The sequence below is a fragment of the Lepus europaeus genome, chromosome 13 (assembly GCF_033115175.1).
Source record: "Lepus europaeus isolate LE1 chromosome 13, mLepTim1.pri, whole genome shotgun sequence".
NCBI classification, from domain to species: domain Eukaryota; kingdom Metazoa; phylum Chordata; class Mammalia; order Lagomorpha; family Leporidae; genus Lepus; species Lepus europaeus.
In genome coordinates this window covers 89,797,443-89,824,953 of record NC_084839.1, presented here as the reverse complement: position 1 = coordinate 89,824,953, position 27,511 = coordinate 89,797,443, and the positions used below count along the sequence as shown (strand labels likewise).

Here is a 27,511-nt window from a genome sequence, read left to right as displayed (position 1 = left end):
CCAAGGGGAAGAGCTAAATAATTATAACAGCCTGGACCTAATCATCTTTCCTGTACACTCCAATTAGCCTGAAGGCAGAAAGTATGCCTATATCCATAATTTTCTTAAAAAAAATATTTGAAGGCTGGAAAGACAGGGAGACACAGACAGACAGAAAGCTGCCATCCATGATTCACTCCCCAAATGCCCGCAGCAGATGAGTTGAGCCAGGTGGAGCCTGGAGCTGGGAACTCCATCTAGTGCCCCATGTAGGTGGCAGGGGGCCATCACCTGCTGCAGGAAGCTGCAATCAGAAGAAAGCTGATACTTAAACCAAGGCACCCCTCATATGGGAGAGAAGCACCTTATCTGGCGGCTTAACCACTACACCATATCCAGAGGTCTTAATCTTGGCTGCACACTGGAATCACCTGGGGAGATATAGAAATGCTTGGGCCTTACCCAGCATTCTGCAGGTGAAGGCTCTGGCAAGCCCACAATGAAGAGCCCCAGTCTGTGTGTTTGCCCATTTCTGACACTTCATGCTACCAACTTCATGCCAACAATTTTTGCAAACAAGTGCAACTGGCTCCCGCACACTGCTGGGGCCCAGGCCCAGAAATACTGATACATGGATCAGTGGGTGCTACCTGGTTATGTGTAAATTTTTGGAGTCTGATGGGCAGCTGAAGTGGAGCACCCCTAGTCTCTCTCTACTGAACATCCACAGTGCAGCTGTGACCTGATCATCCGGAAGAGGCACATGCATCCCCTCTTGTAGAGAAGCACAATAGCGCGACGTTAAAGACCTGGGCCCTGGAGACAGGCTGCCGGGTGTAGAGTCTATATCTAAACGTGGGGGGCTGACTCCTCCCAGTGAGCCCTGACCCAACACCAAGCAAGCATCATTACTTTCCACCTTGTGGCATGTGCCTGCAGAGTTCATGTCCACTTGGATTAGCACTACAGGAAAAGTGACCGTGTTTCCTTCCTTCCTTCCTTCCTTCCTTCCTTCCTTCCTTCCTTCCTTCCTTCCTTCCTTCCTTCCTTCCTTCCTTTCTCTCTTTCTTGCTTTTGCTTTTGCTTTTGCTTTAAAGCAGATGTGGCTGCAAACATCTCCATCCTACGTGAAAAGTGCCGTGGTGGAGTTCTAGCTTGCGTTTGAACATGGCATTGGGGTATGTGTGAGATCTCGGAGTGATCTTGATAGCGTTGAAACGTGCTGTGCCGAGTAGGCCTGTGTCTGATACAAAAAAGGAGACCAGAGAGGCACTCCTGAGGTTAAGAGGCCACATTTCGGCTGAACCATCCCTCTCAGAGCCCAGATTTAACGATTCTGTAATTCCGCAGCGGACAGAACCGAGCATAAATGTCACACTGATGAACTTGATCCCAGCTGTCCTATTTAACAGCTGTCCTGCCTCTCCGTGGCACTGACCTAGTTTGAGTCGTTCGCACAAAATATCTTGGCAATCAAACCAACCTGGCTGAATCATTACATTTAGGGGATATGACCATTCTGATTCAATTATTGGGGCACTAGACTATGGTGGCACTTATTCCAGTCCTGATGGACTGGGCTTCCCTTTGAACAAAAACAATGAATGTGTTCTTAAATCTCCCTTGGGGGAAGCTCTAGGAAAAAAAATAGCAGGAAAAATTAAATCAAAAGTTATTTTGATACCAAAAAATTTTGAAATTCATGCATTTTTTCATAACACGAACCCTCACATTATTAGTCACATTTTTGATAGGTATAATTACTAAATAAATAATAAAAGATTAACAAGTGTAAAGAAACTTTCCTATGCCCCTGCCATGCCCTCTTCCATGAAATAATCTCATCTAGGAAGAGAAGTATCACCGTCAGCACAGAAGAACTGTAATTATTCCCTCAATAGTTCTGACATTTCTGACTTTATTGTGCTTGGTGTCGTGGTTAAGGAAAAAAGAATCCCACTCTTGCTGCTTGCTCATAGCTCCTGAACCTTCTTCAGTCTTCTCTGACCATTCTAGGTGAGTGGCAAGGTGGGCGTGACCACTGCTGAGAGGTAAAGGGCTCGAGGGAGAGCAGAAGGGAGACTGAGAGACTTGAGACAGTTCAAGTTCAAGGGTAGATTCCAGGGGGAATGGAAAGGTAATGGAATATCCCACACCCTCTAAAATGAACTACTCATCCCAGTGGAACAGCAGGGATGGATCTCACAGACATCCTGTGCACGATGTGTGGTGTCATCTGAACAGGTCCCACCGGGCAGAACCAACCCGTGGTGCTGGATGGCAGAGCAGAGGCTGCTCTGGGGGGAAGGCAGAGGATAAAGAAGTTTCTATTGTTTTGACCTGCATGTTGGTTCACCAGCTGGGTTTGCTTTGTGATAACTAATTCAACTGAAAAGCTTCGATTTGTATGTTTCCTGCATGTGTATTATGCTTTCATAAAGTGTTAGTGTTAAATGGATTGTTGGGGGGCCGGCGCTGTGGCTCAGCGGGTTAACGCCCTGACCTGAAGTGCTGGCATCCCTTATGGGCGCTAGCTCGAGTCCCGGCTGCTCCACTTCCGATCCGGCTCACTGCTATGGCCTGGGAAAACAGTGGAGGATGGCCCAAGTCCTTGGACCCCTGCACCCATATGGGAGACCTGGAAGAAGCTCCTGGCTCCTGGCTTCGGATTGGTGCAGCTCCAGTTATTGCAGTCAATTGGGGAGTGAACCATTGGATGGAAGACCTCTCTCTCTCTTTCTCTCTGCCTCTCCTTCTCTCTCTGTGTAACTCTGACTTTAAAATAAATAAATAAAATAAATCTTTAAAAAATAAATGGATTGTTGGTATAACCAGATATCCACATGCAGAAGGATGACTTCTACTCTGCCTCACACCATACATAAAAACAAACTCAAAAGCCTTTGACTGTAATGTAAATTTAAAATGTTATCTCAAAATTGAGAGAGAGAGAGAGAGAGAGAGAGAGAGAGAGGAGATAGGTAAGGAGGAAAGAAGAGTAGTCTTATTTTATTCTTAGAATTTTACCAGGGGCTGGCATTGCAGTGCAGTGAGTTAAGCCACAGCCTGCAATGCTGGCATCCCATATGGGTGCCAGTTCAAGACGAATCTGCTCCACTTCTGATCTAGCTCCCAGCTGATGCACCTGGGAAAAGCAGCAGAAGACGGTCCAAAGTGCTTGGGCACCTGCATCCACATGGGAGATCCGGGTGAAGCTCCTGGCTCCTGGCTTCAGCCTGACCCAGCTCTGGTCATTGTGGTCACTTGGAGAGTAACCAGCAGATGGGAGATCTCTCTCTCTCTCTCTCTCTCTCTCTCTGACTCTCCTCTCTCTCTAATTCTGCCTTTCAAATAAATAAGTTTTTTTTTTAATTGTATCTATGAACCACATGGAATCTATTTGTTTTGCATTAATATCACATTAACATGGGAATTGATGAGACTTGAGTTATGGTAACCATCATGCATTTGCTGTGACCCTGAGAACCCAATATATTAATAAATTCCTTTAAAAATAAAAATTCAAAAAATTAACTTGTAGCTTAAAGCCATAAAAATCTCAGAAGCAAACACACGTGGAAATCTTCAATACCTTAGATTAGGCAATGATTTCTTAAAAACAACACATAAAGCACAAGTCGCTCAAGGGGATTAAAAAAACCAAATTGAACTTCTCCAATATGTAAAGCATGTATATGTTAAAGGCTAAAAGACAACCCACGGAATGAGGGAAACAGTTTCAAATTCCATACTTGATAAATGGCTAGTAGCCAGACTACATGAAGAGCTTTTACAACTCAACAATAAAAAGATAAATAACTCAATTTAAACAAGGAAAAGAACTTGATAAATATTTCTCCAAAGAAGATACATGAATGGCCAGTAAGCATATGAAAAACAAAACATTGTTAGTAGGTAAATGTGAATCAAAATCAAGATGAGATGTCATTATTAATATATAATATAATTAATATAATAAATAGATATTAATAATAGTAAAAGAATAACATGGGTTGGTGAGGATGTGGAGAAACTGGAACCGTCACACACTGCTGCTGCAGATGGAGAACTGTACAACCGTTCTGGAAAAACACTTCAGCATTTCCTCAAAAAGTTAAACACTGACCTACCATTTAACCCAGCAATTGCACTCCAAGGATTACACCCAAGAGAAGCAATTATCCACTAAAAAATTCATACATGAGTGCTCATAACAGCCTTATCCATAACAGCCCCAAAATGGAAACAACCCAAACACCTATCCACAAAAGGTCATCTGTCCGTACAGTTGAACAGCAATCATTCATAAAATGGACCGAAGGAGTGACGCATGCTCAAACGTGGATGCTAAGCGAAAGCAGCAGCCGGACACAAAGAACACACACTGTGCGATTCATTTGTGTGAAATGCCCAGAACAAGCAGCCCGAGACAGAAAGCAGATTAGTGGCCGCCACGATCTGGAGGGAAGGGATGGGAAGTGACTGCTCCTGGTTCTCGGCTTGCTTTTGGAGATGATGAAATGAGATGGTGGCGACGGCTGCACAACCTTGCCCATCCATTACAAAACCACGGAGCGCCACACTCGGACACGCATGGTGGAAGAACCAGCCCTCAACACACATATAATGGATTTAGCATGAAGTAACTGCATGCCTTGCAATTTGATTTCTTCCTGGTGTACATCAGGAGACCAAAGAGTGGAAGAGCAGTGGCAGGGAAAGATGAGGGATCAGCACAGTGTGGCTCAGGGGGACGTGAGTACTTGGGCATCGCGTCGGTTCAGGGCTGAATCAAAGACGCTCGCTCTCCCACTGCGCGTGTGCTGGGAGCTGCCTGGGCGGCTGCTCGGACCCTGTCCTCTGGCCAAGGCAGCCCCTGAAGAGGGGCGTGTCCTCTCCCCGACTTGCTGGGGGCGGGATGCTGGGGAGAGCACAGGATGTCTGGGGAGGGCACTGGTGACGTCAGCCTTGCTGGGCAGAGAGGACTCCCCAGGACGCCCTGCTGGGGGAAGTCACAGCCACAGGGAAGGGACAGGGCAGCGAGGGAGACGGGGAGAAGCGTGAACCTTTACCGTTGTGTTTCTGCAAGAATCCGATGACTTTTTCCAGCACGGTGGTCTTGTCCATCTTCCGCGTGTTGCCAGGGAGCATGGAGCTAAGCTCTTTGATGAGCACATTGAACTGGTCCCGACGCTTCTTCTCAGACTTGTTTCGAGAGGCTCTGGGAACACAACACACGCACACACGCAGTTACCACAAACTCCACGGCATAAAGGCTTTGTTAGGCAACAGAGTGCATTCTACCGCGATCATCTATCCCAGCTCTTTCAGGAAGGTAACCTTAGCCACATGTCAGAGCTGAATAACGGAGATAAACAATGTTTTGCCAGCAGTGGGGCTTGGGTGTAACAGTTGAGACACTGCTTACAGCGGCATCCTTTATGGGAGTACCTGGCTCCACTCCTGATTCCAGCTCCTGCCAATGTGAACCCTAGCAGGCAGCTCAAGCGTGTGTGTCCTTGCTCCCCAAGTAGGAGACCTGGATTGGGTTCCCGATTTCTGGCTTGGGCCTGGCCCAGTACGTGCTATTTGGGGAGTGCATCCACAGATGGGAGATCTAGAGCTCTTTCTGTTTGTCCCCCTGTCTTTCCAATAAGGAAATCAACTTAAAAGATAATAAGGTAAAGTGTTTTTTCTAGACTCTTGGCCAGAGAGAGGGAGAGAGAGAGACAGCATTGATAAGCCAAATTCTGACTCACACGCAGAAATCTGACATAGATTAGCTCTGTCACCAGATGCTCTTCGCTCTGGCTTCATAGAAACTTCCCCTTCAGAGGGCTAGTGACACGCCACTTGCTGAGATGGCTACAGCCCAGACACATCTGCTCTGAGAGCCCATCCTTGGGCTCAAACCATGTCCCCACCCGACCCAGAGCACCCGCCTGGCGCCAAGTCACGAGGAGTGGCTAGATGTCCTGAGTGTGCAAACTCAACACATTTGCCCTGGCCCCTGCCCCAAGGAGCTCACCTTCCTGTTGGTGAGACATGGCTCACCCTGCACAAAACAGCCTGCAAAGCCTGATGACCCAGGGCTAATGTATGACAGGCACTCCATGTGGCTGCCAAGCTGCTGCGAGCAGATGAACCCCTTTTAAAACGACATGGAAGAAACTCAAAACGCATAATGCTAAGTCAAAGAAGCAGAAGCCAGCCTGAAAAAGCTACATTCCGCACGATTCCAGCTATCTGACGTTCTGGAAAAGACAGAACCATGGAGGCTGTAAAAAGATCAGTGGTTGCCAGGGACTGCAGGGAGGGGGGAACAGGCGGAGAGCAGAGGACTTTCAGGGCAGTGAAGTTACCCTGCGTGATGCTATAGTGCTCATGCCATACAGGTCACTACCCATTGACCCAAATCCAGAGGACGGACGACACCAAGAGTGAGCGCTAACTTGGCCGATGACTCTGATCATGATGTGTCAATGGGGTTCATCCACCATGCCAATGTACCACTCCAGTGGGGGAGGCTGTGTATGTGCGGAGGGGGTGGAGAGTATGTGGGAATTTCACTGTGTAATTAAAAGTCCTCTTAAAAGAAAGACCCATTTTAAACACTGGCATCCTACACTATGTACTTACAGAAGAGATCAAGGCGAAGTGCTTTGCTTGAGGCAAGGGGTCTTCCCTGGGTCCTCACGGCACCTTTGAGAGACCCTGGGACCCTCTGGAACTTGAACAGGGGATTAAGGCTTAGGGGCGGAGGGAGCCCAGGAATCCACGCCGTCCAAGGGCTTGGTCCTTAGTGATGTTCATGGGCACTCAGCTGATTCAAGGTGGCCCGGGGCTGGGCAACAGGTGCACTCCTCCCAAAGTCACCCAAGAAGCACCTGCTACACAAAGTCATCCCCCTGCAAGGGACCAAGGGCCACGGGGTCAGCCTGCTGGTCCAGGCACCTGTGGCCTGGGGTCAAGGTTCCCGGGGAGCCAGTCTCTCACCCAGAGGCTTCTGGCCAACAGGCAGTCAGCATAAAAGGTGCTGGTGGATGCTGAGTCACCATCCTTAGGGCAGGGGCCAGTCAAGACTCTGCTTTCCCAAACAGCGCTTGGGAACATAAGGACACATCCCAGTACTGTCTCCTGAGACGCCATGCTGCTCTGACTACTGCCTGCCTCTGCCTACGGGCACAGGATCTCTATTGCAGCTCACATGTGCACAGCCCCCCTGACACAGACTCCGTCTCACTCCGGGCTGCTTCCTGATCACCTCTGAGCAGTTCTTCAGAGCGCACCTCCAGGGTATGCTCACCAGTCCTGCCCAGGGGCTGACTGCTCCCTCCTTCCTGTTCTTGTTCTTGAATTCTGGGTTAAGAGAAGCGCACAAAGGCCTGGGTCCTTGAGTAGCTATCTTCACGCCACAGACTGGCAGCAGGTGTGGCGGGAGAAGCCGAGGTGCCACTTTGCTGGCTCAGGGTGAGACGCACAGCATTCAAACACACGGGAAAGAAAAAAGGAATCCTTTAACTTTCTGAGTGGCTGTCTATGCATTATAAATAATTTTTTGGCCTAGATTTGAAAGAGTGACACGCAACCTCCTTAGCCAAAAAAAGCTCTGTTCCTGTCCTAGTTTGCCCGTGATAAATTATTTGTTAGCCGATAACACCCCCCTCATCATTGCCCTGTTCTCTTCTTCAATGGGTGTGATGACAATGAACATGGCCTGGCAGAGACTCCCATGAAGGCTCCTATCATTAGCGACAGAAACACAAGCTTGTTTCCAACAGCCTCCGCCTGGGAGGCACTGTTTTGCCCAGCAGAACTCGGTCACTGCCAGCTGCCTCGCAGTTCCGAGACAAGAGAAAGACTGGAGCCTGGGACGACCTTATTTGCAGGGGCAGGAGCTCCACTCCTATGCGAGACACCAGGACTAGGGACTATCGGTTGAAACTCACGCTCAGGGTTTGTTTACATTCCACGCACCCCAGCCAATTCAAGCGTAGGATCGCTGAGCTTTCGTGATTGTCTGACTACCACAAAAACCAACACACACAACAATCTTCTCATCCTCCGGGGTTCTCTTCTGTGTTGTGTTGTTGATTCCCCACAAGCACAGCCACAGGCAGCCACCGACCTGTGTTTTCTGTTCTAGAATTTGACATAAATGGAAGCACAGAGTATGCGCCTTTGATTTCCACTGGGCAGGAAGTTCTTGAGTCATCCATATTGTTGCACATATTCATATTCCATTCAATTTAATTCCAACTGGGATTCCATTGTGTGAATATGCAGCGACATCTGGGTTGTGTCTAGTCTGTGGGGTATTAAACAGATGCCGTCTGGGAGCTTGGGCTGTGGTGCAGTGGGTCAAGCCAGCGCTGGTGATGCCTGCATCCCATACTGCAGTGCCAGCTCATGTCCTGGCTCCTCTGCTTCCAATCCAACTTCCTGTAATGCACCTGGGAAGGCAGCAGAAGATGGCCCAGAGGCTTAGGCCCCTGCCACTCATATGAGAGACCTGGATGGAATTCCTGGGTCCTGGCTATTGTGGCTTTGGGCGACTGAACCAGCAGATAGAATATTTCTCTGTCTCTCTCCTTCTCTACCACTCTGCCTTTCAAGTAAACAAGAAATCTTTAGCAATGCTGTTCTGAAGACTCCTGTATATGCCTTTGTTACACACAGGCACTCATTTCTCATGTGTAAATTCAGAGGAATGAGATTGCTGGGTCACAAGTTAAATTGTGTTAAATAACACACCGCATACTGATATACAAAGTCGGCTGCGGCATTTTCCATTTTCACCAGCAATGGCTGAGAATCCCAGGCACAACAGTCCTTGCCAACAGTTGGCATTGGCAGTCATTGTTTTACTCTGGTCATTTGTGATGGTTTGGATAGGGTTTGAGCGTGTCCCCCAGAGGTTCACCTGCTGCAATTCTGGTCCTCACAGTAATGGTCCCGAGAGGTGGTGGGGCCTTTGAGAGATGGACCTAATGGGAGGTCATTAGGCACCACCTTTAGGTGGGAAACGATACTTGTCTCTTGGTGTGGATCAGTTCTCACAAGAGTGTGTTGTTATGAAGTGATATCACCCCACACACCGGCCTCTTCTGCACACAGTGGTTGCCCTCTTGGCTCAACTGTATGTTGCAACAGAGACAAGAACTGTTGCCAGAGACGGCATCATGCTGTTTGGATGTTCCAGACACCTGAACCATGGCCCAATTAACCTCTTTTCTTTATACAGTGCCCAGCCTCGGGTATATTGTTATAGCATCAGAAAACAGACTCAAACACCACTTAAGTGTCATCCTGACTTAAATGAGCATTTTCCTGATGCCCAGTGATGTTGAACATCCTTCCACATGCTTAACGGTCATTCATCTACGTTTTTTGGTGATGTATCTTCTCAAATCTTCTGCTTGTTTTTTGCTTGGAATGTTTGTCTTCCTACTGAGCTAGAGAGAGAGAGGCAGGCAAGGAAGAAGGGAGGGTGTGTGTGTGTGTTTTAAATATACACCAATAGGGGCCGGCGCTGTGGCGAAGCAGATAAAGCTGCCGCCTGCAGTGTTGGCATCCCTTATGGGCACTGGTTCAAGTCCCGGCTGCTCCACTTTCAATCCAGCTCTCTGCTGTGGCCTGGGAAATCAGCAGAAGATGGCCCAAGTCCTTAGGCCCCTGCACCCACGTGGGAGACCTGGAAGAAGCTCCTGGCTCCTGGCTCCCAATAGGCACAGCTCTGGCTGTTGCAGCCAATTGGGGAGTGAACCAGCGGATGGAAGGCCTCTTTCTCTCTCTCTGCCTCTCCTTCTCTCTCTGTGTAACTCTGACTTTCAAATAAAATTAATAAATCTTTAAAAAAAGTACACACCCTGGGTGGGAGTTGCCCACCCAGGGCTCTGGGAGCAGAGGACTGATAGTGACTGATGCTGGTCGCATGTGGCCACGGCACACTAACAGGGCAATGGAGCTTGTGTTCCTGCCAGGGAGGAACACTGCAGAAACCAAGGGAAGAGTGTGACCCCAGCCCCAAGTCCTAGGGGGCACGGCCGTCCCTCAGCCAAGGACTTCCATGGTGGGCAGTATTGCTGTGAACCCAATCTTCCTGGTTTCCCTTGCAGACAGAGTGGGTTTGCTCTTCCTGGCCCCTGGAAGTTAGATGTGGCCACAAATGGCAGGTTCAGATCCCAGGCAGAGGCATCTGTGTCTTCTGCCACCTTCCTGTTCCCTATCTTAGTGACGAGAGAGGTGATAGTTGGTCCTTCAGTGGGGAACCCTTATAGCAAGGGCTCCAGCAACCCTGCAGCGTTCCCTAGGATTTGAAGATTGTTTGCTACCCAGCACTACCCAGACAATCTGGATAGACACGGTGGGGCTCCGAAGCAGAAAGTCACCCACAGGGAGAACTCAGGGATCCTCTGACTAAGTGAGACACAGACAGACCTTCAGGGAAGGGCTTCAGGGCACCTTCCAGGCCCTACACCTGCCAGCACACGGACTTGAACATTTTTTATGCAAAATAATGATTGTATATACTTGTAGGGTACACCATGTTTTTGTAAATATTTCTTCATTCTTTAAAATTATTTTTAAAAGGTTTTATTTATTTGAAAGGCAGAGTAAGAGAGAGAGAGAGAGAGAGAGAGATTGACTTTCTATTCTGGATCCTTCCACAAATTCCCACAGTAGCCAGCTCTGGCCCAGACCTGGAGCTAGGAACTCCATCTGAGTATCCCACACTGAGGACAGGGACTCAAGTACTTAAGCCATCATCTGCTGCCTCCCAGGGAGCATATTAGCAGGAAGCTGGATCAGAGGCAGGACTCACTCCTAGGCACTCTGATATGGAACAACCCTGGTGGTGGCTTACCCTGTTGTACCGCAACACCTGCCCCACTGTAATATATTGATGCACATATACAAGGTTGAATGGTTTAACCAAGCTAATCAACACGTGAATCACCTCACTTAGGATTTTCTTGTGGTGAGACATTTGAAATTCACTCAGCAATTCTGAAATATACAATATATTAACTATAGTCAGCATGCTGTGCAAAAGATCTCAAAAAACATCCCTCCTATCTCACTGAAATTGTATTTTTTGACTAACATCTCCCCATTCCCCCGGAGCCCCTGCTATAGTTTGGATGTGGTTTGTCCCCAAAGGCGCATGTCTTAGAAGCTTGGTTCCAGGGTAGTGGTACTGAGAGGTGGGGCTCAGTGACAGGTTATTGATTCCATCATCAGGGGTACCACACTTGGAAGGGACTAAAGCCCATTTCACGGGAGTGGGTGAGGTCTCACAGCACTGGAATGGTTACTGGGAGGGTGGGTTGTTACACACTAAGTTGGGCTTTCTCAGCTCATTTCCTGCTTCTTCGCTCACCATGTGACCCCTCTCCCTCTCCTCCTTTCTCTCCACTCCCCCATCTCCCATCTCTAGCTCCTGCACATGTCCCTGGCTGGGTGATGCACCCATCGCGAGGCCCCCACCTAAAGCAGATGCCAGTGCCACCCTCTTGGGCTGCCATAATTGTGACCTAAATAATCATCGTTTCAAGTACCCAAGTTCAGGTACTTGAATACAAAATGGACTAGGACATCCCCTTATAGGGCCTTCTTGTACTTCTGCTATTAGGGTTCTTCAGCCCACGGTGACTGCAAACAGGAAAGTGTATTCTCTGATTAGCATGTTCTGTGCACAGGGCACTCACTCCACCAAGTAATATGGCGGAGGCAAAACCAAAGGCAGCTCAGAGCCTACAGAAAGAGATCTGGATCCACACAGCCACTGCTCCTATGCAAGGTGCCACGGGATGTGGGCTTGCTGAGATGTTGCAACAGAAGGCCACGGAAGGCCACAAGGAGAGAGATGAGCCACGGAAGGAAATCCTCAGAGAGGGGCTGGCAGGTGAGGCGCTCTAGAAGGGGACAAGGGCAGGTGGGGGGGGAGAACACATCAAGGAAACCCCGAGAGCGTGTGTGATAGGGGAGCTGGGGGCCTGGGAGAAAGTACAAGGGGAGGAGGGCAGGCAGGGAGAGTGAGGTCAGGCAACGGTCTGAGCCATTGGGTGAGTCTGGGACAAGGTGTTGACGGATTGTCGGAGGGAGGGAAGCTGGTGAGGACATTGGGAGAAGGGGGAGTGGATCCAATCTTGGGGGAAGTGAGCAGAGACAGAAAGGGTGGACAAGGATCCTTCACCCCAGAGCACAACAGAGCTGTCCTGTGCAGGACATCTCAGAGGAGATGGTGGGGGTAGGAACCAAGGGAGGCGCAGCCCAACTCATCTGTCTAGGAAAATTCATGCTGATGATAGCTGATGATTCATACATATATATATATATATATGATATATATATATATATCATATATATGCCTTTAAATTTTATTCTGGGGGGGATTGGTCATGGTTGTATACATTCTTGCACAAGTATAATTTCAAGCAACCATTGTCAGAATGGAGACACAGAACAGTTCTTCCCAAGACTCACTCCTCTCTTCTGAATTCAGATCTCTTCCCTGGGCAGCACAGCACAGTCCTCTCTGATGATGCTAGCAACCCCTGGTTAGGAGGGAACACACCCCGTGTTCTATGGGACATGGTGATGACCAGCTAGGATGCCAGCTAGGGTAGGTGCCTCCCATGCAGTTTTGATTGACAGTATTTTCAATGTAACAACAGGTTTATTGGGTTGTAATTTCAGCCCAAGTCGAGGAGCATCTGCCTCTCTTTTCTGGAATGTCATATAAATACCGTCAGACCACCAGTAACCCTTGGAGTCCTAGCTTTGTCTACTAAGCCTTTTTCATCTAAGTCATGGCGCCTAACACCTTTGCTTTCTTATTATTGAGCAGTTTCCAACTGTGTGAATTTGTCACAGCTGTTTTGTCCTCTCACTTGCTGAAGGAAATTTGGGTTTATTTCTGGTGTTGGTGATTATGAATAGAGCTGCTGTTAACATTTCTGTAGAGGTTTTTGTAGGAATTTAAGTTTCCAAGGCTCTGATGTAAATAATCCAAGAGCAGGATGGTTGTGTCACATGTACAATATCTGAATAATTTTATAAGAAGTTGTCAAACTGTTTTCCAGAGTGGCTGTGCCATTTTACCTTCCCACCAGCAACATACAAGAAGTCTTCCAAAAGTTCACAGAAAATATATACTATGGCACTGTAGCATAGAAGGTTAAGCCTCTGCCTTCAGTGCCGGCATCCCATGAGGGCACCAGTTCGAGTCCCAGCTGCTCCACTTCCAATCCAGCTCCATGCTATGGCCTGGGAAAGCAGCAGAAGATGACCCAAGTGCTTGGGCCCTTGCACTCATGTGCGCAACCTGGAAGAAGCTCTTGGTCCAGCCCTGGTCATTGTGGCCATTTAGGGAGTGAATCAGCAGATGGAAGATCTCTCTGTTTCTCCTTCTCTCTCTCTCTCTGTATCTCTGCTTTTCAAATAAATAAATAAATAAATAAAATATGTTCTATGAAAAAACTATGCATGTTGTTTCATTTTTTTTGCACCAAAAGAAACTCATACTAACTTGTTATAACACTTCTAAATAGGATCTAGTTTGCAGCATCAAGAAGGATGAGTCATCAGTTTGAAAACAGCCCCAAACAGAGCAACATAAATTCTGCTGAAATTGAAGCAAGAGCAAACATCAGATTTATGAAGATGCTTGGGCAGAAGAATAGTGAAATCACTGATGCTTTATGAACACGGGAACAATGCCCAAAGAAATCAGCAGTTTACAAATGGGTAGTTCATTTTCAGAAAGACAAGTTGATGTTGAAGATGAAGCCAGCAATTGCTTCTCGGCCTTTTGGCTAAGATCAAATAAAGAGGAAGCCGGCAGAGGCTGGCCATGCACATCAGGTTGCAAGGATAAATTAATGTTGTTCAAGCCCTGGTTGAAAAGGACTAGTGACTAACAGCAGAAACAACAGCCAACAGCACAGACATCTTAAGTGGTTCAGCTTACATGATCCTGGTTGAATAATCAATGTTGAGTCATCTTTTTGCTCAATGGGTACCAAAACTGCTATGCCCAGATCAGTTTCAGACAAGAGCAAGGGTTTGAATGCAAATTTTAAACAAGTGGGATAAAGACCCTGAAGCATTTCTTTGAAGACGTGGAACAGGAAACAGAATATGGCATTACCAGTACAATGCAAAAGACAAAATACAATCAAAGCAACGGCTACCAAGAGACGGAAATTGTTCAGTCAAAGCAAAAGTATATATCAGCCAAGAGTAAAGATCATGGCTTCATTTCTGGGGGGATACTCAAGACATTGTTCTTACTGAATTTTTGGAAGGCCAATGTCTGGCAACATCTACTGACAGGAGAGTGTTTTGAGAAAGGTGGCCAAAGCTTTGGCAGGGAACCTCAGGGAACGTTTCCCCAGAGTCCTTCTGTACCCCAACACTGCTCCTGCTCATCCCTCTCACCTAACAAGGACAACTGAGTGAGTTCTGTTGGGACATCATTAAGCATCTACCTTGCAGCAGGATCTTATCACACTGTCTTACCACAAACTTTGTGAAGCCCTCTTTTACAAGTGACCCAGTTGTTCCACACCTTCAAGACTGAGTGTTATCAATACTTTAAATTTTAGTTGGAGCTTTAATTTGTATCTAATGGCTACTAATGCTGAACACACTTTCATGTATGTTTTTGTATCTGTGTACTCTCTTTGAGGAAGCATCCATTCATCTTTTTCCCTATTTTTAAATTGGGTTATTTCCTTGCTATTTAGTTCTGAGAATTGTATATATTCTGGATACAAGTCTTTTATCAGATATGTGATTTGCCAATGTTTTCTTCAAAACTGTAGCTTGTCTTTTTATTCTATTAATGGTATCTTTCACAGAGAAAGTTTTTAAACAATTTTTTTCCTCCTATGGATTGTGCTTTTGTTTTCAAGTCTAGAAACTCTTTCCTAAATTCAGACCAAAAAGATTTTCTCTTGTGTTTTTTTCTAAGAGTTTCACGCATTTTACATTTAGATTTATGGTCCATTTTCATTGAGTACTGATTTTTATTTCATGAATAGATGTTAATTGTTTTCAAATTCCTTTCCTGGGCCAGTGCCATGGCTCACTAGGCTAATCCTCAGCCTGCGGCACCGGCACCCCGGGGTTCTAGTCCCGGTTGCTCCTCTTCCAGTCCAGCTCTCTGCTGTGGCCCGGGAAGGCAGTGGAGGATGGCCCAAGTCCTTGGGCCCTGCACCCACATGGGAGACCAGGAGGAAGCTCCTGGCTCTTGGTTTCAGATCAGTGTGGTGCACTGCCATAGCAGCCACCTGGGGGGTGAACCAACGGAAGGAAGACCTTTCTCTCTCTGTTTTATGGGATGCCGGCACCGCAGGTGGAGGATTAACCAAGTGAGCCAGGACATAGGCCCCAGACTTATCAGTTTTATTAACCTTTCAAAGAATAACCTTTCGGTTTAACTGATTTTCTCTAACATTCTTCTGTTTTCAGTCTTGTGGATACCTGCTCTCACATCCTGCTCTCACATCTATTATTTTCATCCTTGTTGCTATGAGTTTCTTTTGATCTTCTCTTTCTAGCTTATTAGGGTGGAAGTTTATTGTAGATTTCAGATCTTTCTTCTTTTCCAATAAGTATTTAATGTTGAAGATTTCCCTTTAAACATTTAGTTACAGTCTACAAACTTTGAAAGTTTGTATTTTCATTCTATTTTCTTTTTTTCTTTTTTTATTTTTTTTTATTTTTTAACAGGCAGAGTGGACAGTGAGAGAGAGAGAGACAGAGAGAAAGGTCTTCCTTTGCTGTTGGTTCACCCTCTAATGGCCGCCGCGGTAGCGCGCTGCGGCCGGCGCACCGCGCTGTTCCGATGGCAGGAGCCAGGTGCTTCTCCTGGTCTCCCATGGGGTGCAGAGCCCAAACACTTGGGCCATCCTCCACTGCACTCCCTGGCCACAGCAGAGAGCTGGCCTGGAAGAGGGGCAACCGGGACAGGATCGGTGCCCCGACCGGGACTAGAACCCGGTGTGCCGGCGCCGCAAGGCGGAGGATTAGCCTATTGAGCCACGGCGCCGGCCTTCATTCTATTTTCTAATATTCTTTGAGAATTTCTTTTTGATTCATCATTACTTGGAAGCTTGTTAATTTCCAAGTTTGGTATATATTTTTTCTTGCTATCTTTCTAATTTAATTTCAGTTCATCTGGATAGCTTTACAATTATTTTATGAAGAAGGATTTGAAAATATGTGGGTTCTGCTACTGGGTGATGTGTTCCATAAATGTTGTTAGTAGTATTTCTTTCAGTTCTTCCATATCCTTGTTGAGTTCTGATCTAGTTGTATTACAAGGCATATTAAGAACTTATTTCGGTTCTTCAAGTTTTGCTACACCTGTTTTGTTTTTAGGTGAATACACACTTAGAATTGCTATCTCTTCTTGGAGATAGCAATCTCCTTTTATTTAAGGAACCCAAACTTCATGCATTTCACAAGTACAACTCTAGGAATACAGTGATTCTTGGCACCATACCCGCCCTCCCACCCACACTCTCACCCCTCCTCCTCCTCCCTCTCCTATCCCCAGTCCCATTCTCCATTATGATCCATTTTCATTAATTTTATACACAGAAGACCAACTCTTTACTGAGTAAAGAGTTCAACAAGTTGCACAACAACAACAACAAAACTGGAGAACTGACTTTTAAAAATCATTATGTAGGGGCTAGCATCGTGTAGCAGGTAAAGCCACCACCTGTGACGTCAGCTACCCATATGGGCACTGGTTCGAGTCCCAGCTGCTCCACTTCCAATCCAACTCCTGCCTAATGGCCTAGGAAAAGCTGCGGAGGATGGCTAAAGTGGTTGGGACCCTGTACCCACATGGGAAGCCCAGATGAAGCTCCTGGCTCCTGGCTTCAGTCTGGCCCAGCCTTAGCCATTGTAGCCACTTGGTGATTGATCTAGCAAATGGAAGATAACTTTCTCTCTTTCTCCCTGTATCTCTGACTTTCAAATAAATAAATAAGAACATTTTAAAAATCATTATATAATGTTATTCTCTGTTCCTAGTAATGTTCTTTGCTCTAAAGTCTACTTCATTTTATATTAATATAATCACTGTGGCTTTTTAAAAGTAGGTGCTTGTGTGGTATATTATTTTTCATAGCTTTAATCTACCTGTATAATATTTGAGATTAATGTCTCATGGATAGTATTAGTTAGGTTATAAACAATCCATTTTGACAAACTTTTAGTTGGCAGATTTAGATAATTTTCATTTGAGGTAATTGTTTGCAAGCTTGGATGTATGTCTCATTGCGCCACATGTTTTCTGTTGGTTTGTTCTTTGCATATTTGCTGTTAGTGTTTCTGGTTCCCCTTTCTTGCTTTGTTTTGGATTTTTAAAATATTTTCTAGTATTCTCTTTAGCTACTGTCATTTTTTTTTTTTTTTTTTTTTGACAGGCAGAGTGCACAGTGAGAGAGAGAGACAGAGAGAAAGGTCTTCCTTTGCCGTTGGTTCACCCTCCAATGGCCGCCGTGGCCGGCGCGCTGCGGCCAGCGCACTGCGCTGATCCGAAGCCAGGAGCCAGGTGCTTCTCCTGGTCTCCCATGGGGTGCAGGGCCCAAGCACTTGGGCCATCCTCCACTGCACTCCTGGGCCACAGCAGAGAGCTGGCCTGGAAGAGGGGCAACCGGGACAGAATCCGGCGCCCCAACTGGGACTAGAACCCGGTGTGCCGGCGCTGCAAGGCGGAGGATTAGCCTGTTGAGCCATGGCGCCGGCCTAACTACTGTCATTTTTGGCTCTGTATTTCTTTGTCTAATTTGCAGTAGTAACTCCAGGAACTGGGATACAGTGCAACTCGGCTTCTCAGAGCTCACCTAGAACAGCTCACTGCTGCAGGTGGAATGTACACACTGCCCTCCGGACCCTGCCCGACCCCGGCCCCCCAGCCTCTGCACCGCAGCTGTTGTATATACCGCCTATGAACGAGCACTTCAAAAACTTCTGGAAAATGCAACTAAAAGATAAGTTTATTTTGGTGCAAAAAGATTTGAAATTCATGCATAGTTTTTTTTTGTCCCCAGAAGACTGCAGATGTATTTTGCACAAACCCTTTGAAGACCCCTGCACATATACTCGATACTCCATCAGACTATGGCAGTTTTGAAAATTTCAGGCTAATTATTCTGTTTGCCAGATATTTTCCACTTTGAGGGTTCTTCTCTTCTTCCCCATATCCCAAGTTTCCATCTGGGATCATTTCCTTTCTGCAGGAAAAACTTCAGTAACTTTCAAAGCAGGTCAAAAGACAAGAAATTTTCCTTTTTGGGGGAACACCTTCATTTCAACCTCGTTGCTAAAGGATATTTTCATTGGACATAGTTCATGGATAAAGAGAAGTCTGGTTTAACAGTTGTTCTCATTTGACCCTTTAAAAACACTGTGCTACTCTCAGTAGGCTTCTGATGAGAAATGCAGAGTGCCATTTAGACCTGGCCCTTGGCCGGCGCCGCAGCTCACTAGGCTAATCCTCCGCCAGCGGCGCTGGCACCCCAGGTTCTAGTCCCGGTCGGGGCGCCGGATTCTGTCCCGGTTGCCCCTCTTCCAGGCCAGCTCTCTGCTGTGGCCCGGGAATGCAGTGAAGGATGGCCCAAGTCCTTGGGCCCTGCACCCCATGCGAGCGAGACCAGGAGGAAGCACCTGGCTCTTGGCTTCAGATGGGCGCAGTGCTGTGCGCCGGCCATAGCAGCCACTTTGGGGGGTGAACCAACGGAAAAAGGAAGACCTTTCTCTCTGTCTCTCTCTCTATCTAACTCTGCCCTGTCAAAAAAAAAAAAAAATAGACCTGTCCCTTGTGGCCAGTCTTGGACCTTGGGTGCACGGCCCAAGATCAGACACATACGTACACACACACGTACTCCTGGGGATGAGCCAGGAACACACAACCAACTTAACAGGGTCACCACCCCGAGCGCCTGTCTCTCTGAGTTTTTTCCCAATACCTCTGATTCCCGATCCCTCCTCACCCCTGGAGTTCTTTATGTATCGTGCTCTGCCTGATCCTTTCTATATCGTACCTCCAGCTGGGGCCTGGCAGAAGCGGGACAGAGAAAGGGGGTAGAAAAGCAATGGGGTTTCATCCCATCCTCTTGGCATGACAGGTCCTCTGCTTGGAGAGCCAGCGTCCCTCCCTCAGCATTCTGAGGAGTCCCCGCTGCCACACCAGCATCAGGGGCTTGCTCACAGGGCACATGGAAATGGAGGAGAGGATCGGGCCAGGCAGCTCTCCCCTCATTCGATCTGAGTGTTAGGAGACCCTGTTCCTGCTGGGGGGCTGCTCCTGGTCCTGGCTGTGCGTGCAGCAGAGGCCCACTTCTGCACCGGGAGCTGCTCTGAGTGTGGACCACAGGATCCTGCATGGTGGGGAACACATTTCTCATTCTCTGGGGCTTCCGATTCTGGTACTTTCCCTGTCTGCCCACTACTATTCACTCCATGCTCAGAACGACGGACAAGAGGAAGTAAGCTGATTCCACCTTACTGAGATGCAGAATCCCCAGGCGTTGTTTCATCCTCTTTAAATGCATCCGTAAAAGATCCATCGAAATCAAAGAGTGGCAGCCCAGATCCTGAACACAGGGGCTGTAATGAAGACCCTCTTGCAGGGAAGTGAGTGGGATAAGATCGATGGTTACAGGCAACTCTTGATGAAACCTATTTCTGGGCCAGCGCCGCGGCTCACTAGGCTAATCCTCCACCTGCGGCGCTGGCACCCTGAGTTCAGTCCTGGTCGGGGCGCCGGATTCTGTCCCGGTTGCCCCTCTTCCAGGCCAGCTCTCTGCTGTGGCCCAGGAGTGCAGTGGAGGATGGCCCAAGTGCTTGGGCCCTGCACCCACATGGGAGACCAGGAGAAGCACCTGGCTCCTGGCTTCGGATCAGCGTGGTGCGCCGGCCGCAGCAGCCATTGGGGGGTGAACCAACAGAAAAGGAAGACCTTTCTCTCTGTCTCTCTCTCTCTCATTGTCTAACTCTGCCTGTCAAAAAAAAAAAAAAAAAAAAAAAGAAACCTATTTCTGGGTGCTGATGAACTGGACGGGCCCAGCTCACTCTGATGTGAGTGCCACTAGGAAGCAATCGTTGCATATCATCGTGGACTTCCATGAATCCAATAGAACCGCTTTCCTGGTTCTGCTACCCACACCAGGGGAGGGAGGGCAAGGCACTCCCACCTCCACTGGGCTCCGTTTCCTCTCACACAAGACTGAAGACATTGCCATGGTGATTTCAAGGCAAAGCTTTAAGGTCTCCGGAAGTCCTCCCCCAAAGAGTGGGTTCTAATTCCCTGGCCTGTGAATGCCAGCTGGTGCTGGGGATGTGCTTCTAGGAGTGCGGCAGCAACACTGCTTGCTGGGCATCGAGGGGAGATGTGCTCTCTCTCTCTCTCTCTCTCATGACGCTTGCTCTAGAACCCAAGCACACGTTGTAAGGAATCCACACCCCCACATGGAAAACCACAGTGCCTGCTGACAGCCAGCATCCACTACCAGACATGAGAGTGTGCGTGAGCCCACTGTGTGTGAGCCAGCCTGATTCCTCATGGGAAGACATGAGCACTCCCTGCCAACCCCTGCCCTGGTAGAAGATTCATATGCAAAATTCTGCTCTGAGATTTTGGGGGAATTTATTGCATAGCAACAGGTACCCTAAATGCTGATGCCTGAAATAAAGACTCACTAGGGGCTGGCACTGTGGAGTAGCAGGTGAGGCTGCTGCCTGCAGTGCTGACATCCCATATGGACACCGGTTCAAGCCCTAGCTGCTCCACTTCCTATCCAGCTCTCTGCTGTGGCCTGGGAAAGCAGCAGAAGATGGCCCAAGTCCTTGGGCCCCTGCACTTGTTTGGGAGACCTGGAAGAAGCACGTGGCTCCTGGCTTTGGATCAGCTCAGCTCTGGCTGTTGCTGTCATCTGGGGAGTGAACCATCAGATGGAAAACCTCTCTCTCTCCGTAACTCTTTCAAATAAATCAAATAAATATTTTTTAAAAAAGAATGATAGGAGTAGGTTCAATGTATCTACTGCAGAAGACGATGCTGGTCCATCTTCCATGGAAAAGCAAGAAGAATTATTTGAAGAAAGTGCGGGGACCAAGGCCAGGGAAGTTTATTTTTGTTGTTGCATTGTTTCTTTTTCCCCAGGTAAATATTTTTTAATGCAGGGATACATAAAATCGAGCAGATTTTTATGTGTTTATTTGCTAACTGCAGTCTTACACTTTTAAGGGGCCCTGAGACTTCTTTAAACTGTCAACAGCACAGTCCAATCTTATTTGGGGGGCAGTTCCTGGGGTTCCTATCCCCCAGGACACATCTTGGATAACTCTGGCTTAAAGCAGGGTTCACCCAAGGTCAGTGCAGCATCCCCCATGCCTGGGCTGCATCCCCGGGACAGGTTCAACCTCATTTCTGTAACTCAGGGAGCGTGGAAGATAAGGCTCCACTGGGCTCAAAGCCTTAGGCAAGGAGAGACCCTCTGAGTGTGAGAGGAGAAAAGCCAGCCCAGGTCGGGCAGGAGGGGTCAGCCAGGGCGCCTCATCTCCTGGAGCGCCGTGTGGCTTCTGCTGCAGGGGCCTTGTGAGGCGGGCGGGGCGACAGAGCACAGCAGGCACCATTCTTCTCTCCCTCGATGCAACAGGTGCATCTTCACTCTTAACCACCGTTATCAGAGAACATGTTGGGCCCCGTGGGAAGCCAGCCTAATTTCACAGTGAGTCTTAGTTAACCGTTCCGTGGGCAGCATTTATCTGGGGCTCGTTCCTTTGGAACTCATTACCCAGATCCGAAAAAGGAGTATTTAGCCTTGTCTAAAGAAAGGCCGCATTTTCAAGATGGTGGGTGGTTGGATCACCCGTTTTCCATCGAAAATATGAAAAGGTGCTTCGAGTAAATTGCCCTTTGCCTCACAGCCTCCACCCACCAAGAGCCTCCCTGAACTGAGAATCCTCCCAGTTTCCAGGCCTGGTTAGATACACAATTTCTCCTCTGACAACAACTCTTCTTAGCCAGCCCACGGAGCCCAGCAGGGTGGAGGCTAATGAAAAGGGGAAGACTCCTTTTCCATTCTGCTGTCTGCGGGGACACGAGACGAATTAGCATTCTGCATCCAGGTACAGTTCTATGTCTCCCGTGTTCTGAGAGCAGAATCGTTCATCTGGAAGCTACAGGGGAACGTCGCTGAATCCTGTGTCCTGTTCCTACCCCTGTTCCCAGGGTGCCTGCTGCCACCTTGATCCCCAACAGAACAAAGAGGGATGCTCACAGTATTTCTTGGACTGCCATGTTTTCTCTACGTCGAAGCCTATGGTGACGGGCGGACAGCCCAGTCCAAAGCCTAGGAGAGAAGACCACGGCAAAACCAGCACAACGGGTTCCAGCTGGGAACACCCACACACAGTGCACAGGGCGGCCAGACTCTGCCATTGTGCATGGCGGCCGTGAGCAGGGGCCCCTCTGCCAGCATGCACGGAGCTCACATCCTCCAAGGCGGCCACAGTCTTCAAGGATGGGCCAAAGAAAGGATGTGAATGAAGCAAGCTGAGTCTCTCCTCTTAACCATACTCCTCTCCCTGCGGGAGCAGTTGGCTGAGAAGGGTCAACTTGCAAATCTGCATCACCATCCCAGCTCTGGTTAACCCAGACCGGAGGCTACGGGTTCTCTCCTTTACGCTTGTTTTTGCAAATGCCTCTCTAACTCATCAGAAAGCTCTCTGTGGCCAGGACAATGCTGTGCATCCCCCCTTCCATAGCTGCTCCTTGCCTTACCACTCACATCAGCCAACCACCCTCTGTCCATTTCCTTTACCCTGGGGGACCGGAAGAACCAGCCCTTCCTTCTAAAACACCTGCTTCTACCCAATGACAAGCTCTAGGCTTCTCCTTAGCTGTATCTGGGTTCCTCCCTCTCGTCTTGTCCGAGGCGTTTTATCAGTGGACTCATTTAATACTGGGAACAGGTGTTCATTTCTACCCAGAAACGGAGCAAACCATGGTTTACAGGGCTACAAACGCAAAGACACCTGCTTCCTCTGGAAAGTGAGAATTCCTATCGGTGTCTCTTGTGGCGGCCCCATGGCCCATGGTGAAGCAAACCGAGAACAGAGCAGGGTGCAAGGGGGCAGGAGTTTGGGGCAGCGGCGAAGATGCTGCTGGGGATGCCTGCCTGCATCCCACACTGGAGAGCCTGCATTTGGGCTGGGTCCCTGCCACCCACAAGGCAGTCCTGGATGGAGTTCAGCCCCCAGGGTATTGCAGGCATTTGGGGAGTGAGCTGGTGGATAAGAGCTCTCCCCTTGTCTCTCAAAGCAAAAAAAAAAAAAAAAAAAGGAGCAGCTTCCGTTTACTGAATGCCATAGAAGCTGATAGGAGCCCAGACTCTAGAAACTGATGCCTGAATTTGAATCCCTGGCTGCCACTGGCTGGCTGAGCCACAGGCTTGCCATCCATCAAATGGAGCTAATATTAACTTGCCTTGAGGGGGTGGACATAAGGCCGGGAGAGCTACTGACAGGCGCATTGCCATGGCTCCCTGGGTTTGTCCTACTACCCTGTGCCCTGCCAGGAGCTCTCACACAGCTCCGTTGCGTCCCACAATAGCTCCAGGAGGAAGGTGCTTCTACCACCCCTCCATGGTGTAGAGGAAGAAACAGAGACTGAAAGTGGCTTAATCCTGTGTCCGACAATGGGGAATAAGAGTGGCAGGGATCAAACCAGGGCTGTGTGGTTCTAAGCCTGTGCAACTTCCTGCTATACCACACACACACACACACACGTACACAGAGCCCAGAGCACTACCTTGCATCAGAATTAGAAAGACACACTTGGGGCCGGCACTGTAGTAGCAAGTAAAGCTGCCGCCTGAAGTGCCAGCATCCCATATGGGCGCTGGTTCAAGTCCCAGCTGCTCCACTTCCGCTCCAGCTCTCTGCTATGGCCTGGGAAAGCAGTAGAGGATGACCCAAGTCCTTGGGTCCCTGAACCCATGTGGGAGACCTGGAAGAAACTCCTGGCTTTGGATCAGTGCAGCTCCAGCCATTGCAGGCAATTGTGGAGCGAACCAGTGGATGGAAGACCTCTCTCTCTCTTTCTGCCTCTCCTTCTCTCTCTGTGTAACTCCGACTTTCAAATAAATTAATAAATCTTAAAAAAAAAAAAAAGACACGCTTACAACTGGGACTCAAAATGGTAAACTCTGAGCTTCCTTATCCTGGGAGCCAAATGTCTTTCTGTCAAAGTCCTCCCTTCTTGAGTACAAACACCACGCGTTTGCGTCTTCCCTAAAGAACAACAGCACACAGTTCTGAACACACAACAGACACTCCTTTACACTCACCGGGTTTCCATGGAAAATTCACGGAAGGAAGTGGATCCGCGCTGTCACTCAGACTCCTTGATCAAACGACCCAAATACACCATGAATTCCCTAAAGCGTTCAGAGCCTTGCCTCACACAAAGCACGTTTTCTGGAGACAATGAGAGTTTTGATCTCAAGCTAAATATTTCTAATCTCATGAAAGACACCGTGTGCGTGGAGGCAACTCATGGCGGGCCTCCAGGTAGGCTGGGGGAGGGCCTCCCATGTTGCTGCTATAAAGCCTGCAAAGCCAGATGCTGTGAAACAGATTTAATCTCAAGGTTGGGTTTGTGTACTTCCCCAGGTTATGAGGGTCTTGCATCATGGCTGCTGTGTGGGCAGAGATCTGGGTACTGCCAAACATTCTGAACCTATTTCCCCAGGCCGGTGCCATGGTGTAGTGGGTAGACCCGCCGCCTGCAGTGCCGGCATCCCCTATGGGCGCTGGTTTGAGTCTCGGCAGCTCCACTTCTGATCCAGCTCTCTGCTATGGCCTGGGAAAGCAGTGCAAGACGGCCCAAGTCCTTGGGCCCCTGCACCTGCATGGGAGACCTTGAAGAAGCTCCTGGCTTCGGATCAGCTCAGCTCTGGCTGTTGCCATCATCTGGGGAGGGAACCAGCAGATGGAACACCTCTCTCTCTCTCTCTCTCTCCCTCTCTCTCTGCCTCTGTGTCTCTGTAACTCTGCCTTTCAAATAAATAAATAAATCTTTGAAAATTAAATAAATAAACCCATTTCCCCCTCTCAGAGCTAGAGTGGTACAGGCTTGCAGCCTTGCTGCTTGGACATCTGTGCAAAGGAGAAGTTTGAGAGAGTCTACCCTTGGGGTCCAAAGCAATGGGGGTGGGAACGAGTGACGGGAAACTGCCACAAGCCGACTGATTTCCAAGCACTGATGTTTACTTATTTCTTTGAGAGAAAGCACACTCCCATCTGCTGGGTCATTTCCCAGATACCTGCAAATGGCTACAGCTGGGCCAGGGCTGATGCTGGGCGCTGCAAATGTAACCCAGGTCTCCTGTGTCGGTGGCAGGGACCCAACTCTGCTGTTTCTCAGGGCAGACATTAACAGGAAGCTGGAGTCCAGAGCAGAGATGGGAACGGATCCCAGGCACTCCCAGGGGAGATGCAGGCACCTCTAGCCAAACACCTGCCTGATCACTAGGTGTGTCTATGCTGGTGATCTCTGGGTATGGCAGAGGCTAGGTAAGTATTCTGATGTTGTCTTGATTTAGAAGTAAGCCACGCGGTGGAGAGACAGGGCTGGGAGTCAAGAAGTCAAGAAAGCGATATGACGGATGTTAATAGCAAGAGTTAAATTCCCACAGACTCCAAAGTCACACTGGAAGTCAAGGCTTAGCCCAGGCCTGCCAGAGAGATCGGATTTGTTCTTGTATGAAGACAATCTCTTTGTGGTCTGCGTGAGGAGGGTGGGGGGAGGGGAAAGGGGAGGGGAGGGGGAGAGGGAGGAGAGTCTGAGGTTCAGGAAGTTTGTATTTAATTTCTCAATGGCTACTTTTAAAGCTTTCTGATCTCTGCCAAGTTAATTGACCTGTCAAGGCTTCCTTGTCTCATCTGTCAAATGGGCACAACAATGATTCACAGCTCAAAGGAGTGTTGAGGAGATGATACGAGGTAATGCATAATAAAGTACTTAACTCAGTACTGTGGCTATGTACTGGGGCATACAGGAGGCTTCCAATGACTGCTCCTCTCTACATTATTGCTAATAAGAATATTTTCACTATGGTGTAGCCAGTGAAGCTGTCATCTGTCGCACCAGCATCCCAGATGGGCACCACTTTGTGTCCTGCGGCTCCACTTCTGATCCAGCTCCCTGCTAATGCACCTGGGAAAGCTGCAGAAGATGACCCGAGTGCTTGAGCCCCTGACCCACATGGGGGACTCAGATGCAGCTTCTTAACCTCTGGCTCCTGGCTTTGGATCAGCCCAGCTCTGGCTGTTGCTGCCATTTGGGGGAGTGAATCAGCAGATGGAAGATTTCTCTGTTTCTCTCCCCCACCCCCAAAACTCTGCCTTTAAAAAATAAAAAATAGAGGGGCCGGCGCCGTGGCTCACTTGGTTAATCCTCCACCTGCGGCGCCGGCATCCCATATGGGCACCGGTTCTAGTCCCGGTTGCTCCTCTTCCAGTCCAGCTCTCTGCTGTGGCCCGGGAGTGCAGTGGAGGATGGCCCAAGTGCTTGGGCCCTGCACCCGCATGGGAGACCAGGAGGATGCACCTGGCTCCTGGCTGCGGATCGGCGCAGCTCTGGCTGTGGTGGTCATTTGGGGGGTGAATCAACAGAAGGAAGACCTCTCTCTCTCTCTCTCTCTCTGTTTCTCTCTGTCTCTCTCTCTACCTCTCAAATAAATAAATAAAAAAGAGAGAGAGAGGGGGGCTGGCACTGTGGTGTAGTGGGTAAAGTCAGCGCCTGCAGTGCCGGCATCCCATATGGGCACTGGTTCGAGTTCTGGCTGCTCCACTTCTGATCCAGCTCTCTGCTATGGCCTGGGAAAGCAGAGGAAGATGGTTCAAGTCCTTGGGCCCCTGCACCCACGTGGGAGACCTGGAAGAAGCTCCTGGTTCCTGGCTTCGGATCGGTGCAGCTCCAGCTGTTGCGGCCAACTGGGGAGGAACCAGCGGATGGAAGACCTTTCTCTCTCTCTGCCTCTCCTTTGTGTAACTCTTTCAAATAAATAAATAAATATTTAAAAAATAAAAATTAAAAAGAATACTAGCAGTATTCCCATATAGAAATAAAAATATTAGAAATGATTCCTGTATAACTGTAAAATGTACATTTTTACATACAGCTATGAAAGTACTTCAAAAAGTTCGTGGAAATGGAATTAAAAGTAAGTTAATTTTGGTGCAAAAACCCATGCATAGATTTTTTTCCCTCATTATACACATTTCCTACAGACTTTTTGAAGACCTGCCACAATGATCAATATTTAAAAGGGGGGGGGGGGATGGTAGGCACAGGAGTTGCACCTAGAGGTTAAGCGGCTGCTTGCGGTACCAGTTCGAACCCTGCCTCTGGCTCCCGACTCTAGCTTCCTGCTCATGCAGACACTGGGGAGGCTCAAGTCATTGGGTGCAGGCTCCCACGTGAGAGACCTGGGTT

The 27,511-nt window shown here is 48.5% G+C and overlaps 1 protein-coding gene across 4 annotated transcripts in view; it reads right to left on the bottom strand.

Moving 5' to 3' along the window:
• NPAS2 (neuronal PAS domain protein 2) overlaps positions 1–27,511 on the bottom strand; it is a 177,425-nt gene that overhangs the window by 69,132 nt on the left and 80,782 nt on the right. For all 4 annotated transcript variants that reach the window (XM_062208782.1, XM_062208781.1, XM_062208779.1 and 1 more), the window contains one exon: positions 5,052–5,200. In XM_062208782.1, coding sequence (XP_062064766.1) covers positions 5,052–5,200 — 149 coding nt within the window. The remainder of the gene's footprint in view (positions 1–5,051; positions 5,201–27,511) is intronic.